Source organism: Lutra lutra, chromosome 18 (assembly GCF_902655055.1).
Source record: "Lutra lutra chromosome 18, mLutLut1.2, whole genome shotgun sequence".
In the NCBI taxonomy this organism is placed as follows: domain Eukaryota; kingdom Metazoa; phylum Chordata; class Mammalia; order Carnivora; family Mustelidae; genus Lutra; species Lutra lutra.
The window spans coordinates 22,342,548-22,360,359 of NC_062295.1; the positions used below are offsets into that span (position 1 = coordinate 22,342,548).

Below are 17,812 nucleotides of genomic sequence, written 5' to 3' on the forward strand. Positions count from 1 at the left end.
CACATTGTGGGGGGGGGGGTCCTCTGCTCAGCGTGGGGCCTCCTTCCCCCTCTCTCTCTGCCTGCCTCTCTGCCTACTTGTGATCTCTGTCAAATAAATAAATAAAATCTTTAAAAATAAAATAATGGCTCACAACAGGCTGGTCTTCTAACAGCTGGTCACACGGATACTGGCACGTGAGCCAAAGACACGGCGTCCCACTCAAGGAGCCACTCACGCCCACTACTGCAAGCACAGGGACTTTAGCTAAGCAAGGACACCACACTTGGGTCAGAGGTTTCCCTAAGAATGCACAAGGTGCAGGGAAAGCAGTTTAGGGGGAAAGCTAAAAGGGTAAAGAGACCAAAATCTGACCTCTGGTGTATAAGGAAATTGAAACAAGAACCAAAATGCATTCACAGAAATGTACAAGAGGAAACTGAAAGCACCATTAAATACGTAATAGGAGAACAGGTCTATCACGTGTACCCCCACTGGACAGGACGTTACCAGACCATTAAAAACAATGCTTTCAAGAGCAAAGGGGCAATGTGGTGAAGAATCAGGATCCGGAGCCATTCAGACCCGGCTCTGACTCCTGACCGCACCACCTTCTCCCTGATTCTGAGCAACCTCCACCTGCCAAGCAGGGGGCGAGGGGTGGGTGGGGACTTGACAGTGGAGAGACTAGCGGTGCTGCTGGAAAAGATGATCACCCCGAGCATGCCACAGGGGACGCACAGAAGCGATGCGACAGAGAGTACACAACACTGCCCAGGCGGTATTCCTGCCCCAACGGCTGGAAACAATCAGAAGAGCTTCTGGGACGTTTTATGAGAATATGGTTTTGGACTCTGCAAAAACGTCAATGTCAGGTAAAACAAGAACCAGGAATGCTTTTCTGTATTAAAGGATTGGAAAGATGTAACCAGCAAAGAGAACACATGACCCCAGACTGTATCTTGGATTTTTAAGAAGCAAAAAAGGCCACTCTGGTACCTCCTGGGGCGCACCTGCCTGCGGTCTGTGTGTTACGTGATGTCACTGTTATCAGGCCGCACAGCTTGGCTGTCTTCTTGGTGTCTGAGTTATAAGACAGTATCTTGTTCTCGGAGAAAAAGGTTAAGAATTCAGGGATAAAGTGTCAATTTCAGCAACTTATGTTATTTAATTATTTAAATGGCTGTTAAAATGAAAAAGTTGAGGGAGCAAGAACACAAGTGTGGCGAAATACGAACAAGCGGTAAATCCTCACTTAAGATACACAGCTGTTCCTTTGCTCAGTCTTTCAACTATGGTGTAGGTTTCAAAAAGTATCAAAGTGGTAAGCTGCAATGGGAAAAACTTTCCAGGCCTTCATGTTATCACTTGGAGAAAGAGGAGAAAGCAAACCTCACCGGGCCGCAGGGAAGACTGAACGAACATCTGTACAGAAAGTTCTCGGCCCAGTGCGGGGCCCAGGGAACATGCCACAGATGTGAGCTCTGCCATTAAGTCTGTTCCCTGTGGAAATGGCTCCTCCTGTTCAGCAGATGGCCCCAGCATGGCACGGGGGGCAAGGGGGTAGCATCCGCTCTGCAGGGAAGCCGCGGCCACATACCCCGATGCTCTGGCCATTGAACTGTGAGTGAACATACAAAGGCTGCGTGTCACCTGCAGGCGGGTGCTTAGAGCCGCTGGGAGTGCCACTGCACCATCCTCTGCATCCCTGTCCCAGTGTAAGAACAGACTGTGGGGTGGCCCTCAGCAGCCCAAGGCCTCGAGTGACCAGAATTAACAAGCAGGATGTTGCCAACCCCTTAGCCCCAGGTGAACATGTAACAGCAGCAAGAAATACATCTTTCCTGGATTAAGCCACTAAGATTTGGGGACTGTCTGTTACCACATAGCCTATGCTGACTGATAATAAGAACGTGTAAGATAAAGGGAGAAAAGACCATCGAACTTTCTAAAGTGTGATTCCACACTAGCCATATGTAACCCCTGGGCAAATCACGTTGTCTTACACTAGTTTCCTCCCGGACTAAATCAGGTAACAGCAATGGACTCATAGGCTCCTGTGAGAATTAAATGAATGACAGAACGCTCAACACTGAGACCCAGGACCAGACAAACGCCGGACCGTGAAGGGCGGTGCCTGCACAGCAAAATGCAGAGATGGAGAGAAGATGGCCCAGGCAGGGGCCCGCACAGGGCGCCCTTGCTCACTCTGCCGCTCTCACGCACCCACAGAGCTACAGAAGACACAGAGAAAAAGGAAGACAACAAGATGCTAAAATGGTTACTTCCTAAAATACTGAAACAAGAGATTTAGTTTTTCCCGTCTTCATAGTATTCTAATATTTTTGTACAGTGAGCACTTATTAATGTTCCCGATTATAAAAATAATGTTCTTAACAAGAATGCTAAGTACTTATCACTATTTCTAACATTTCACAAAGTGTTTTTGTTGACATTCTATAACTCCCAATGTTTTGGTACTGTCTTAGTGTGAAAATACTATATTTTTATAGTATTTCTATAAGATTCCTAGAAATCTGATGCCTTCTACTTGAACTGAGTTTTCTTATCTTTTTCCTCTCTTTTGAATATAAACAATCAGACTTGAAGTGTCATTTGTGAAGATACCAAGTTTTTTCAAAGCCTCTGAAACACATGTTTTTAGAGAAAGGTTAAAAATAATTTCAAAAGACAGTACTTAAATCCATTTTTCCCAACATGCAGAGGTGAAGTGCTTTGATTGCTTATACAAGTATCTGAAATGGATCAATTAGTCACTGAAGATTGTTTATCCACGGAAGGCATCACCGATGGTTTGCTTATTTTTGACATTTTCACTAAGCGAAGGGGTGTCCTATACAGGAAACAGGTGCAGCTGACACGAGCACAGAACTCCAGACAACCAGGACTCTACCACCTAATGCTGGCTCTCCCCAGCCAGCAGCCGTGCAACAATGGACAGGTGAATACTTCATCGGCCACAAAGGAAGACAGCGCCTGCCCTATCTCCCTGGCCATCCCTGCCTTGGGGACACTTACTGTCATCCAGTGGCATCTTCCTCTGCGGGGCGACAGCATTGGGTTTCAGGTTGCGATAGTCCCGCGAGAGTGCGGAGATGAGGCTGGCGTGGTTGATGGAGCGCACAGGCCACTGCTGCTCGTTCTCGGGGAGGTTTGGCCACGGAAGCAGCAGGATATTGGAGAGGGCTCGGCACACCAACACCTGAGCCTGGAGGAGACCCACACGTCAAAGGGCGAAGAGCAACATGCAAGTGCACATGACATGACCTAGGCACCTGCCACACACACACACACAGTTCTGACCTCCTGGCTCCTTTCTCACAGGTCAGCCTGGGGCTTTGGTCCCAGTCTAAGGTAATGGCGGGAGAAAATGAAGCAGCGACACCTAGTCTGGGTCCAGCACACTCCTTGGCCAGCCCCAATAATCTTTCCTGGTGCCATCCCTTCCCCTCGGCACCAGAAGCATTACCACAGAGGGAGTAGTCACAGACACTGCAGACACTGGCCTTCGACACCCTCTGAGATGCTGCTCAGAATAGGGCTGAGAGCGCGAGGCCGCAAGAGCAGCTCTCACAGTCCCTGTGCCCTTGGCGCTGGGTTGGAAGCAGCACGTTGACAGCCAGGTGCTCTCAAGGAACTGCTTTGACTGCCCTCTGACACCACCTCTGTTTTGTTTGTTTTTAAACTTCTAGCCTGAGCCTCCTGAAGGATTTTATGAAAATCGTTGACTGGATGGAGTATCTCTACCTCAAGAAAATACAACAGAAACAGACTATTTGTAAACCAAAAGGAGTGCAAGGGGCCTCTGACAACACCAGCCACATGGCCGGCTCTCAAGGCAGCACCCCCGGCTGCCTCCCGGGAGGAACTGTTCATGTGTTCTGCACACCGTGCGGCCGCGTGGTAAGGGCCCATGGGGAGAGCACGGAGGCTGCCCCAAGTGCCACCTATGGAAGAAACCACCCCTGTCGGCGTGGCCTGTAAACTCCGAGTGCAAAAGAAGAGCCAGCCTCCTCCTCCTCGGCCTCCCCAAGTCTGAGCCACACAGCTCCAGGGCTGCTGCGGGTTGGCCCCGGGGTCTCACCTTATCGACAAGTCGCTGAGCAGAGGCATCGGTGATTCTGTTGAACACCTTTTGCACCGCGGGGATGCTGATCAGAAAGACAGGCCGCACGGTGGTGGCCAGGGACACCAGTAAGTGGCACGCAGACAGCAGCAACTTGTCCTGGACCTGGAGACAGAAGAGGACATACCGGCTCACTCGCTCTCCTGGGGGGCCGCTATTAGAAGAACTTTAATGAGGTAGCCGCAAGCCAGATACGGTGCTGGGAGCCATTATACCACCTAGGCTCTGCATCAAAGCTTCTAGGGATGATGGCCAGCAATGAGGCCCCCTCCTCTGTGCCACATCGCGGCTCCCGATGTCAAGATGGAAACAACCCCTTCTGGTTCCTCTTGGCCTTAGTCACCGAAACCTCTGGGCTCAGTCACTTGTCAGCTCTACAATCCCATGGCAAATCCCCTCGCATACCATTCAAACTACTTGGGATTGTTCATCTCACTCCAACCACGCCAACCTCTCTCTCCATTTGCCTTCCTGTACCTCACCAGTCATGCCAGGCTCTCCTGCTTCCTCCCTTCGGTGTGCCAATCAAAACCTTGGTTCAGGACCATCTGTCCTTTTCAAATTAGCAAAAGAGAAAACTACAGATAGGACCTAATGCTGGCAAGACTGGTGAAAAAAGGCACACTAAAGAGCCACAGGCATGCAGAACTATTTTGGAAAGAAGTATTAGAATTTCCTAGAACCACAAACTATCTCTAACCTTTAATCCTCCTTACTCTTAAAAAATCACCCAAAAGGATAAAGCTAAGCTCGGGAGTATGTATTTCAGAATATTATCTAGGGTAACTTTTTTTCAAATGGAGGCAACTTTAAAGTCCAGCAATGGCTAGGTAAATTATAAATTATATAAACCCCCCCTCATGGGACACTGTAACTCATTTACAAATTACAATTACAAACTCAACAAAAATTTATGGAAAACAATACACTGTGAAGAGCAGGGCAGAATGCTACCCGTGGTTAAAACTACAAAAGACAAACAAACATCTATATGTTACACAATATAAATCGGTGTCTTCTTGAAGGACAACTGAGTAGAATCTATCAAATTTACGTGGATCCACCTTTGACAGCAAATCCACTTCCTGGAATCCATCCTACAGGGATGTACACACCAAGAACTAACTTCCATCAACAGGAAAATTATAAAACATCCCACTCCAGAACAGCAGGGTTTCGGAGGAGGGAACCAAAGAGTATCACGACTTTCTGGTCTATAAATCTAAATGGTATTTTACATTCTCACAATGAGCATGTATTTATGTGGGACTCAGCTAAAAAAAATAAAGTTATATTTGAATTTATGTGGGCCACAGTTCAAAAGGAACATGATATGACACACTGCTCTACCACAGTGGTGAGAATTAAGGGTCTAATACCAAGCAAGATCTGGGTTCTCTAGTAAGTGCATATTTGGACAGAAGGGCAAGGAGTCCGCTACAAAGGGCAGCGCCTGCGGTTTCAGGACCTTGGTGCTGATCAGAGGTGTGACGGCATCCATGGTGGTGGAGATGAGCGTAACAAACTGTTGTGTGTTCTGCCGATGGGCTTCGCTGCAGTACTGCGCTAGCCAGTGCGAGTAAGCCTGAAGAGCGGCCAGCGACTGAGCGTGCCTGCGAAGGGGAGAGAAGATGCGATGTTAAAGGTCAAGGTCAAAATATGTTCGCATTAAAGGAAGAATCCCGCCCAGTGCATTTACTGTTTGAAGATATGTGTGATGGCACAGAAATCATTTACTTGCTCGGGTAGGACCTAAAAATAAAACACCATCTAAACCTTGCCACCGCTGCCTCTAACACAGAAGGCAGTCAGCCCTCTAAGTAGCTGTGGCTCCTTTAGTGGAGAATGCACTTTAGAAACCAAGAGCCGGGGTCCTCAGGGGAGTGTTCTTTCTGGGATCTCATTGCTCCCAGGAACTTTTGGGGAACAGAGCTAAGGACTCAGGCAAACCACATGGAAATCAAACTGAGCATCAACTCAGGAGGGCAAGCTGACCTTGAGCAGGAAGAACACACGGCCACATAAATGTTAAACACTAATCTCATACAGTACAAAAACAACTAGACAAATTCAGATTTTTACGATTTTCTAAAATAAATAAATAAAGGTCTAAATGTCCAAAAATTCAGTTTCTCTTTCCCTCTCTTCCTCTCTCTTTCTCTCCCCGTCCCCTACCAACATGCACAATCTGGAGAGCTGGTCTAGATGACAGAAGGTAAACGTAACGTGATTCGGGATTAGTTAGACCTTGGGTCAAAAAAAAAAAAAAAGATATAAAGGACATTTCTGAGATGACAAACTGAGTAGGGAAAAATAATATAGATACACACACACATACACACACACACTCTTAAAAATGCTACATATTGGGGCACCTGGGTGGCTCAGTTAGTTGAACGTCCCAAATCTTGGTTTCGGTTCAGGTCATGATCTCAAGGTTGTAAGATCCATCCCAGCACAGTACAGAGTCTGCTTAAGATTCTCTCCCTCTGAGGGGAGGGGGATGGGGGAATGGGTAAGCCAAGTGATGGGTATTAAGGAGGGCATGTATTGCATGGAGCACTGGGTGTTATATGCAAACAATGAATCTTAGAACATCGTATCAAAAAAAACTAATGATGTACTGTATGGTGACTAACATAATAAAAAATTATTCAAAAAATTTTAAAAAAAGATTCTCTCCCTCTCCCTCCACTCATGTGTGCTCGCTCTCTACCTCAAATAAATAAAATCGGATGACTTTGTTCCTAGAGAAACATGCTAAAGGATTTATAGGTGAAGTGACATGTTGTCTGCAATTTACTTTCCAACAGTTCACCTAAAAAAATTAAAAAAGTATGTGTTCACATGTGAATACAAAAAGAAAGTGTAAGAAACAAAAGCCAATGGGGCAAAATACTCATAACTGATGAATCTAGTTGGAGTATGTAAGGATGTTCATTCTATTTTTCCCCTTTACTACAGGTAGTAACTTTTTCAAGATGAGAAATTAGGTAAGAAAAGGTATTAAGTACCTTAAAGTACAAAAATACAGGTAATTCATAGTGATCAAGTAGTTACTTTGTATTTTATATTTAGAATGCATTGATTGTTTTACCCTTCAAGCTTTGAGTACCAAAATTAAGAAAAGGACATCAGTGTGCCTTTGGGGTCTAGGAATTTCAGTCAATCTAACCAATTCACAGACCTCTGTAAGGCTGGAGAGAGGGGGCTCTGAAACTTCCTGAAACTGTGTGCAAGATGTTGTGTTTATGAGCAAATTAGCATTTTTCTCGGCAGAAGCTTCACAGCTTTCTCTAAATTCTCAAAAAGGAAAGCTATATATATACATGCATATACACATACTCTTTAAAAAAAAATCCTAAACCACTCCAGTAAATAAGACTCTATCATTTACCTAATTTGCAGCTCAAGAACTATCCAGAACAGGGGTTAGCAGACTTTTTCTGCCAACACCAGAGTATAAATATTTTGGGCTTTGCAGACCATACATACTCTCTCCGTCACAGCTACTCAACTCTGCCGCTGTGGCACAAAAGCAGTCACAGACGATGTGTAAATGAATGGGTGTGTGTAAATGAATGGGTGTGGCTGTGTTCCAGTAAAACTTGATTGACAAAAAGCTGGCAGTGGGCCCGATTTGGTACAGGCCATAGTCTGCCAACCTTTGCTCTGTTCTAGGGCAAGTCTGGGCACTATGATCTCAGGGACATAGGCCCACCTCCAGTCCCCATTCCTCTAACCCTCCCACTTTCTTAATGGCTCTCCACTGTCCAAAAGGCTCCTCTGAGTGTGGTCCCTGAACGTCCTTCAAAATCACTCAAGTTCCCGTGTAACACACAAACACCCGAGGAGCCTCAGGCCACCCTGCTGTAGTCAGACTCTCTGAGTCACTCTCCACAGGCTACAGTTTCAGCCACTGGCCTACAGAATAAGACCTGAGGCACTCAAATTGTTTCCACTGTGGTCCTCCCATGCCTATCCGGCCTCTTCTCCCACCACACAAACTGCTCACCGCCTCCCTGACTGTGGAACCCCGCAACACATCTGTGTCTGGGCTCCTGCCGCTCTTCCCTCCTGAGACGCCCACTCCATGCGCGCTGCTCTCGGCGGTCACCGGCTTTCTACATTCCGCTCACTCCAGCCTCCCCTGCCCCCAGACAACCCTCTCTCCCTAGGTCTGGAGGAGGGAGTCTTTCTCTTCTTCACAGCAACCACCGCTGTTCCTTCTTATCTAAAACGGACTGGGACTAGAAGACTCGGTCTTTCCCAAGAATGCACCAGCAGCCCACTCTGTACTTACACATCGATGAGATCAGGTTTCAGGACTGACGGCACAGCAGTCTCAATGTTGTACAATTTTATCTGAGATCCATAGAGAGTGACTTTGACCAACCTGTTGGCAAAGAAATCGGCAGGAAGAGACACTCAGCTTACGGACTATGACAGACAAAATGGACAAGGTACCAACAAAGGTCCCAAGGACAGACATTTTTCCATCCAAATAAGAATCAAGACCAGACCTTCAATTTTATCCCAAAGATCTAATCTGAGATGTGCATAAAGGTTTATATAAAATACTAAGGCATGATTTACAGAGCCAAGAAATTCTGAACACAAAATAAATATCTAACAGGGAAATACAGTATAATATACACCATAAAACAGTTAAAATCCAAGTATCTTATGTTGTGTATTTTACGACAAAAAATAAGAAAAAAGTAAATGTTTCACATGAATAGACATATGATAAAGAAAACAGAGCAAAATGTTCACTGTAGCATCTAAGTGATGGGTATATATGGGTGTTCGCTGCACAATTTTTCCAATTTTTCTGAAGATTAAAAAAATGTTCCTGTTAAAATATTTGAGGGAGGGGGCAGGGCATGAAGCAAAACTTTTTAGAACAAATTGAAGGGTTTTTAACTTCAAGCACTATCCTTTCAGAAGCAAGTTGCTGAGCCCACTGGCCACCCACAGGCTCACTGCATACAAACGAGCCTTCAGTCCAGTAACCGAGAGCCAGCTTTCAGGGAAATGGAAACGCCTCTTTCACTGGAGACCGACGTTCCCTTCTGGGCAAAGGGAAGAAGCCGGAGGCCCGGGGCAGCTCCGTCTGTGCCTGCTCTGTAACGAAGCTCTCTAACGGAGCAGGTCTGAGGCAGACACCAGGGAAGACAGAGGGCGCTCTCCGCCTGCGGTGCCCCAGGGCACAGCTTCTCAAGCTTAAACGACCCAAAGAACCCACTGGGGAGCTTGTTACTGTGCAGCTCCCGGGTCCGGCCCCACAGACGGACTCCGGGCAGTGAGGAGCAGCCAGCAAGTCTGCATCTGGCACTCCATGCCTGGGGACCACATTCTGAAAACCACTCCTCTCAGAAGGGAGTGGAAAGCAGGACCTGCCTAGAAAACCCCAAGCTTGAGTCCCAAAGCATGCAGGGCTGGGGAGCAATGGGGGTCAAAGAGCCAAGGGCTCTCAACTGAAATTCTGGGAAGGGGCCGGCATGGTAACACAAGACACCCACGTGCACCCAGCGTGTCATTCTGCAAACCGCTCTCCGCTCTGTGCCCAGAGTACATCTCAGCCGTGCTGAATATACACACAGCGGGCAAGCACCGCCACGCGTCCCCTTTACTTTTTCATCCTATAAAACTCCACATCCACCTGCTGAAGAACAACTCCATCCCCCCTACCCCAAGCCTGGCCTGTCACTGCCCTTGCTCTCTGGTTCTGACTAGTGTCTGTATCTCCCGTGAGTGGAATCACACCGTGTTCAGCTTCACGTCTACAGCATCCTGAGTGCCGTTCCGCACTAAAAATGACTGCTGAATGTGTCTTCCACCACTGCTGCACTTGGCAGCTTCGCCAGTAGGTCTGTCGCACGCAGCCTGCAGGCGAGAAGCCAGCTCATCCCACTGGCCACGAAGGTCACGCAGCCCTAATGAGGAGCCTTCTCTCACACTTTATTCTAAACGAGGACAGAACAGCCAAGTATCTCTGAGTACTGGGCCTGCACACCCAAGCAGTGCACAAAGAGGTACACCAAGGCAGGGACTCCGAAGTCTGAAAAAATGTGGTATCAGACAGGAAGAAAGACGCATCCCAAGCCTTGCCCAGGAAGGAGAGGAGGGGCGCTGGAGGTGGAAGCCCCGTGGTCCGGAAGGAGCACAGCATGTGGACTCAGGAAGCTGGTCACAATCCAGGGTTCCCTCTTGTGAACCGTGTGACATAAAGCAACAAGGCACTCCCCATCTCAGGCCACGGCTGGCTCACAGATCACACAAACACCCCCGTCCCTCAAAGTACAGAACAAAATAAAACGTGCAAGACCACTTTTTGAAAATTTCCTATTACTGTGTGCTTTTATTATTATTAATTTGCCTTTTAACGATTTACTTAAAACTCTTAGTTATCTGTGCTTTTAGGCGAAGAGTAACAGTTAAAGAAAACTCAGGTGTGCAAGTCACTAGGCTTGGGGCTCGGTTTTGCTCAGTGAGTTACCAATGATCTGGCTCCTGGGCCAATGACAGAGTCCGGTGACCTGACTTCGGCTGGACCCACATCCACCCAGTTTTGATCTAATCAGTCCACCAGCTACCTTGAAACAATCTGAGCCTCCTATCACACCGGAAGCACCTTTTAAAAGTTATTTATTTAAATTCAATTCCGTGAACATATAGTATTATCATTAGTTTCTGGGGCAGAACAGCTGCATGACACCCACTCTCACTCCACCCCGTGCCTCCTTAACGTCCGTCGCCCAGTTACTGTTCCCCCCACCACCCCTCCCCTCCCGCAACCCGCAGTTTGTTTCCTAGAGTTAAGAGTCTCTTATGGTTTGCCTCCCCCCTTCTGTTTTCATCTTATTTTCCTTCACTTCCACCATGTTCATCGGTTTTGTTTCTTAAATTCCACACAAGATTGTACATTATTTGTCTTTCTCTGACTTATTTCACTTAGCATAATACTCTTTAGTTCCATCTACGCCATTGTAAATGGCAAGATTTATTCTTTTTGATGGCTGAGTCATATTCCTCTGTGTGTGTGTGTGTGTGTGTGCACGCGCTCGCGTGCGCACATGCATGTACACGTATACCACATCGTTATCCATTCGTCTGCCAAGTATCTGACTTAATATTTAAGCACATGGGTTTGTGAGAGGGGAGCGGGAGGCCTGGGCAGTGGGAAGTGGTCCTGAGCAAATGCAGCTGTACACCTGGGAGGGTCCCGAAGGGAGGGTAATGGAGAAGGCTGGTAGAGAGGTAGGGAACCACCTCTCGGGTCAGCTTTGACTCCTCAGGACTTAACAGGACTGGGAGAAGTCCCACCTCTGGCATCTGGCTACCTAGTTGTAAGAGGCTGAATGACCACTTGTCTGTCCTTCGCCTACCGGGCCTTTCCTACTGTCTCTTTACCGTGTGGGCTGAGACGTACGATTGACCTCACCTGGTTTCTTCTGAGACCAATCCTGTCTTTTTACCTACAGACCCGTCTGCTATGTGCTGGGCACTGTGCTAAGTGCTTCCTCTCACTAATTCTCACAGTCAGCTGCAAGACAGCAGGTCCCTTCCACGTTACAGACGAAGGGCCTGGAGTTCTCAGAGGGTACGTGCTGCTCTGTGTGCACCACACACCTGGCCACACGCTGCCCTCACACAAGAAGGAACGACCAGGCTCTGAGGAAGGGAGGGCACCACGACGGAGCCGCCACCTACCTCTCCACGACCGTGAGGGCATCGCTGAACCGCGCGGCGAACACATCTCCAATGAAGTACTCGGCCAGCCGGCCCACAGCCTGCAGGAGGGAGCTCAGGTCTCTCAGGGAGCAGTGGAGGCGCCGGCAGTCGTTCTCCGCTGTGATGTTCAACCTGTGTCCTGCAACACAACACCGCCAATGGGTTCCCGCGGGAAGGTGGCGCTGCAGTTACTGCTACAGCAAAAGCTCATCTGGGCAACTAGAGGGAGCAAAACCAACTGCAGAGGGGCGCCTGGGGAGCACGGTCAGTTAAGCGTCGGACTCCTGATTTCAGCTCAGGTCATGATCTCGGGATCATGAGATCGAGCCCCACATCAGGGTCTGCAGTCAGCGGGGAGACTGCTTGAGACTCTCCCTCTCCCTCTGTTCCTCCCCCGACCAAACGTGTGTAAACTCGTACACTTTCTCTCTCCCTCTAAAATAAATAAATCTTAAAAACAAAAACAACTGTGAAACACAGCAACTCGCAGGCTGTTTCCCAGTAACAAGCCAGAACAGCAGGCCCTGCCTCCACCCAAACCCGCACGCACAAGCATTGTAGGCCCAGAGAGAGCGAACAAGAGGGGCACACAGCCCACGGTGTGCAAACACGGACCTGATGTGATTCCTCTTGGGCCAGAGGTAGCGACACCACCAATCCTTCGCCCAAGGAAACAGGCGGGGCGGCGCAGTCATTTGCCGATACAGGTCATACTTCTGGGGTGGAACTGGTGTCCTAGACTGGCCACTACACCTGCAAAGCTGCCCACTTTCCACACCCGGGCTGACCATAGAATGCAGCCTCAGTGGGCAGACAGGCAGGATCCACCGCTCCGCAAAGAACAGGGTGGAGTCAGCACTCCACACCCCAGAAGGTCCGAAGAAGCATGGTCTGGGATAAAGGCACAGGGCCTGGAGTCTGAAGACACAGGGGCCCGAACACCTGCTGGCTCTGGGCCTCAGCCAGCCCTTCTGAGTCTCAGTTCCCTGTCTTTAAAAAGGAAAATCATGCTCCTATGGAATTCACTAGTGTACGGGTAAAGTCAGATGGCTTGCACAGGAAACCCTGTGAACTGTAAGGTATAAAGCACCACTCAGTGTTTGTGTCACTATATATAACAAAGAGCATGTGGTTTTCTAAGACCTGAAACTTTCTTTTCAATGTAATTTCTTCACGCTGAGTGATAAAGGCACAAAGGTGAGGGACAAAAATACTTGCAATTCAGACACCTCCTTGCCCTGCAGACCCCTCCTCACAAAGGTCCACAAAAGACAGTGAGCATCGCTGGGCGGGGAGAACTCACTCTGCACTGGATCAAGTCCTGCACCCTCACGCTGTGGGAGGGAGAGCGAGCACCTGCAATGCCAGCGCTCCCAAAATACCAGACCCCTCCCGCTGCCATGTCAGGAGTTTCCTCTCTGTGAGGAGAAAGAACTGGCTAAAGGCCACCCCCTCCTACGGAATTCCCCAAACATCTTCCCAGAACCCAGGCCTAAGCACACAGCTCCCCGTAAGCATGGTGCCAAACCTCCTGGGGCTCCCTCCTGGCTCCGTGGGAGAACCTGAACTCCCAGCATACACTCCAGGGCTCTCACTGCCTCCTGCCATTCCTATTTCCCACCTGGACCCCCCGGGAACCCCCGGTGGCTGAGGTCCCTGCCTGGACTGCCCCTGGCATCCCTGGTCCCTCCTGCCTTGCGTACTCTCCCCATTCTCCAGACTCACCCAAGTCCCTTCTGGGAGGCCTGCCCTGTGCACTGCCCAGCAGAAGGAACAGGCTTCCCTCCCGTCCTGCATTCCCCGCCAGGGCACCTCGGCGCACACAGGGAGATACACTAAGGAGCCACACGTCTCCTCACAGACCATGAACTTCCACAAGGGGAAGGGCGGTGGCCAGGACCTGGCACAGCGCCAGGTAGAGAACAGGCAACCACAACGAATGACTGAATGAGATGCTACAGAACACAGAGCAAACCGAGTAGGACCAGGTGTGTCAGGTGCTTGAGTTCCTCATAAAGCCCTCGGCCCTCAGGAATGTTCCCTTGTTATTCAAAGGCCACTGTGGACAGGCACTGTGAAGCCGCAAACAACAAGCCCGAACACCTCAGAAGGTGCCAGGAAGCGGCAAGTCTGAGGCCTCAGACCCTACACAGACCTCCAAGTGCTGAGGCTTGGAACAGAGCCTGGGACAGCGCCCGAGCGTGGACAGGAGTCTGGAAAAGGGTGTGGGTCACATTCCAGGGAGCAAGAGGACAAAAGGAAGGGGCAATGCAGGGAAGGACCTTTCAGGGACAGAGCCAGTGACAAAAGCCAGCTTTTGCCTGCCCCCCAGTCGCCTGCTCCTCCACCCTGAACAGGGAGCAGTGCCTCAGGGAATAAATACCAAGCGGGATTCCCAGCCCGCAGGCGGCCTTCCCCAGGCCCCAGGGGCGAGAGTCAAGGAAGGCGAGCCCCCCCCCCCCCCCCCCGCCCGGTCCCTCCGTCAGAACAAGAGGTATTTTTGGTCCTCCCCGCGCCCCGGCCCAGCAGGCTCCGCTCTGCCCACCAATTCTCAACTTACCCACACCTGACCCTACAGCTACGTACCCTTAGGCTTCCCGAAGAACTAGGTGCTTGAAGAGCAGTTACACAAAATGTTTCCCTTTTAAAAACCAAACCAAAATACCACCCCCTAAATCGGGTTTCCACTGGAGTGGGTTCTCAGCAGTCATCCTAAGGGGTCTGCCCCCCCCCCCACCCCGTCCCCACCGACCCCACCCCCTGCACCCACATGAATACACCTGAGGCAGGGCCTCTTCCCCGACGCCCCTCCAGGGAGTTTTGCCTCTTCAGTCAGCTTGGTCAGAAACACTGAGGGAAGAAGTAGTCTTCCCAGTTCCTTATGATCATCAGCGGTGCCCCCCTGCCGAGGGGAGAACACAAAAGCAGCCTAAGCCTGCTGACCCACGCCAGTCTTGAGGAAAGGTGAGGATTCTCCCCTCGGCTGAAATGCAGCCCTGGGTCCCTTCATTTCCTGTGTCACCCTCCTGCTGAGAATCCTTGCCGTCCTGACCGGTCCCCTCTAACCCACCCTGAATCGTCAAAGAGCAGTACTTAGAGTAGAAAACAGACTGGGACTGCCAGGATTTTAAACGATTAGTCTGAACCATAAGAAATTGCTGCTATTTGACCATTTCTAACCGATCAACACTGCAATTCCATACAATTTAACTGAATACACATGTGCCATATAAGGTTCACATTAATGTGAACTATAGCTGTTTCCTTCCCGCTGCCTGCCAAGGCAAACACGTGCATAGGCAGGAAGTACCCTAAAGCAAAGTCGTCGCCCCCACCTCCAAACCCAGAACTCTCATACCACCGGAAGCACAAAATGTGGCAAGGAGCCAACCTCAACTCGAGGGGCAGGCCTGAGGGTCCACCAAGAAAGCTGTTCCCAACTACCCACATCTTCTGTTTGGCTAAGGCTTACATGTCCTCCTGACAGCAAAGAACATCCACAAAGGGGGACCCTCTGCTACACAGAGGTTTTCAAAAGATAAAATCCTCTCCCCTAAAGCAAGTTACCCTGAAGCTATCGAGATGCATTCTTTACCACGTCCAAAGGACAGCTTCCTGGCAAATCACATCTTAATGTTAACTAGAACTCCGTCTTCTCTTTGTTGGGGGGCTGGGGAGGTAGAGGTGTGAAAATCATTTGAGGAATTCCACTCTGAGAGAGCAAGTAGGTCATAAATAAACCCAAGCAGAGCAAAGAATGTTTAGAGACACAACCACCAAAGACAGGACCTCTCAACCCACGAACGGTGGGAACGACCAACAGGAGCAAAGGGGGAGCTCCCCGGGGGCTACAGGGGAGCACAGCCACTGAGGTGCCACAGCAGCAACATGTCTTGCCTTGGACCTGATCACAGATGTGGAGGCAGAAGACTAACAAGAGTCAACAGGAAGACTCCCATCGATATAGACTCCAGAGACCAAAGAATGAAAGGCTAGTGGGAAGCAGCACACAGGAACAGCGGGTCCACCCTGTCAGAGAAGACACCACGGTCTCTGGGAAGAGGCGGTAAGGCTGCTGACAGGGCACGGGGGTTATGTCAGAGGGTGAATGGCCATGGGACCAGGGAACAAAATGTATTCAGAATTTCCATTTTTTTAATAGGCCTTGCATTGGAAACTTGGCTTTGGAGCCACCAAGGGGTGGGGGAATGCTTCGTCGTGGATAAGAGAACTTGTTTTAAAACGGGAAGTATTTTTTTGGCCTGAGAGGTTTTTGCCCCTGGAGTGTGCACCAAGGATCAGTGCTAGGGGTGAGATTTACAAACAATCTGGAAAAGCCAAGCACACTGTGAAATTGCCAGCAAAGGGCTTTCGATGAGAACAGGTACGTGATATTGCACATAGGGAAAAATAAAACAGATTATCCTTCTCGGATGAGAAGTTATCAGTATGTCTCAGAAAAAGGACTTAAAAATCACTCAGACTTTTATCCAAAGACAGACTCAATGCAACGTAAAGAAGGCAGAGACACCCTCGAAAAGGAACACGGGGTCAATGCAGGGAAGGAGGGGAGGGAGTGCTTGCTCAACCTTTTTAATGCTCAAGAATAATGTCTCGAGGATGCCGAGTACATTCTAATTTGATGAGTGGCCCTGAGGAAGAGACCACCAGGGCACAATTTCTCCCCAAGAATGGATGCTAGAAACATCGGTAGCATTGGGACACAGTCAAAAGGATTTTTGTTAATGTTGACAGCATATTCTACAGGCATGTCTGCTTTGAAAAGTGGTCTTTTTAAAGTTCTAAGTTGTTCTTAGCCTATCAACAAACTTTGGGGCATGCCAAGTCCCATCGACCTCCTGGGGCCCAGTGGATTATTTAGAAGCTAATACAGTCATGGAAACAAACCGTCACAGGCCACCAAGAAGGGCAGCCTCAAAAAGAGCCTCTTGTGGAGGTCCTGCCATGAATAACAAGCTCGTCCAGGAGATGGTCTCTACCCTGGGCAGCTCTGTGCCAGGCTGAGACAACAGTTACACAACAGAGGGACTGGAGGCCAGGGCTGGGCACAACTCCCAGAGGGGGAACACTAAAGAAGAGCAGTGTGAAACCACCACCAGAGACGGGAGGGGCTGAGGGGCTGGGGGGCTGGGGGGCTGGGGGGCTGGGGGACTGGGGTGAGCACAGGTGCATCTGCAAGCACAATGGTAAGTTGCTGGGGTTTCTGGTGTTTTTGGCTAGCAAAATAGAAGTCAGGTTGGACTTACTTCAACTTTTTAATCGTTCCCTGTGACACCATCTTGGGACAAATAAACATCTCCGGACATTAATTTCCCGTTCCGTGAAAAAGAAGCAACTGGTACTAATCCTCCCAGCTACAGGACAGGTGAGAGAGTTAAGGAGTGTAGGCAAATACTAAAGGGCCAGGCAGGTAATGCGCATTTAACAAATGGAAGCTATTATTGTCATCAACAAAATAACCCCAAAATGCCAAGAAGAAACCCCAAGCAGGCACAGCCAACAAAGGGCCACCCCAAGTCTTTCCGCCCAGCTATGGCCAGCCTCCCGCGGGCCATCGACAAGAGGAGAGCTGCGGATCGCAAGCTGTCAGCGTGTTCCACGAGTCCGCCTGCTCCGGAGCCGCTCCCATGTCCTGCTTCCAAACACCCAGGAACAAAGAGCACATGGCAGGGAAGCCCAAGGCCATTTTCCCTAGCATACTTGCTGGCTGACAAGACCTAAGGAAATATCCTAAGTGCTGGGCTTTTTGTGTTTTTTTGTTTTTTTTCTCTTCAAAGTTCTCCCTCTTTGCTCCAATTAGCTGCCTCCCTCTCTCTCTCTCTCTCTCTCTCTCTCTCTCTCTCTGAAACAGCTCTCCAGAACGCACTGTCGGAGTCTCATCTTTTGCCTCCCCACAGGTCCTTTTTATCATATTCTTTAGAAAAGTTT

At 49.4% G+C, this 17,812-nt stretch overlaps 1 protein-coding gene across 2 annotated transcripts in view; it reads right to left on the minus strand.

Annotated features, from left to right (window-relative positions):
* XPO6 (exportin 6) overlaps nucleotides 1–17,812 on the minus strand; it is a 101,461-nt gene that overhangs the window by 8,894 nt on the left and 74,755 nt on the right. For both annotated transcript variants that reach the window (XM_047712671.1, XM_047712670.1), the window contains exons 13-17: nucleotides 11,843–12,002; nucleotides 8,430–8,522; nucleotides 5,595–5,739; nucleotides 4,085–4,231; nucleotides 3,019–3,208 (exon numbers count right to left, since the gene is read on the minus strand). In XM_047712671.1, the coding sequence (XP_047568627.1) occupies nucleotides 3,019–3,208; nucleotides 4,085–4,231; nucleotides 5,595–5,739; nucleotides 8,430–8,522; nucleotides 11,843–12,002 (735 nt within the window). The remainder of the gene's footprint in view (nucleotides 1–3,018; nucleotides 3,209–4,084; nucleotides 4,232–5,594; nucleotides 5,740–8,429; nucleotides 8,523–11,842; nucleotides 12,003–17,812) is intronic.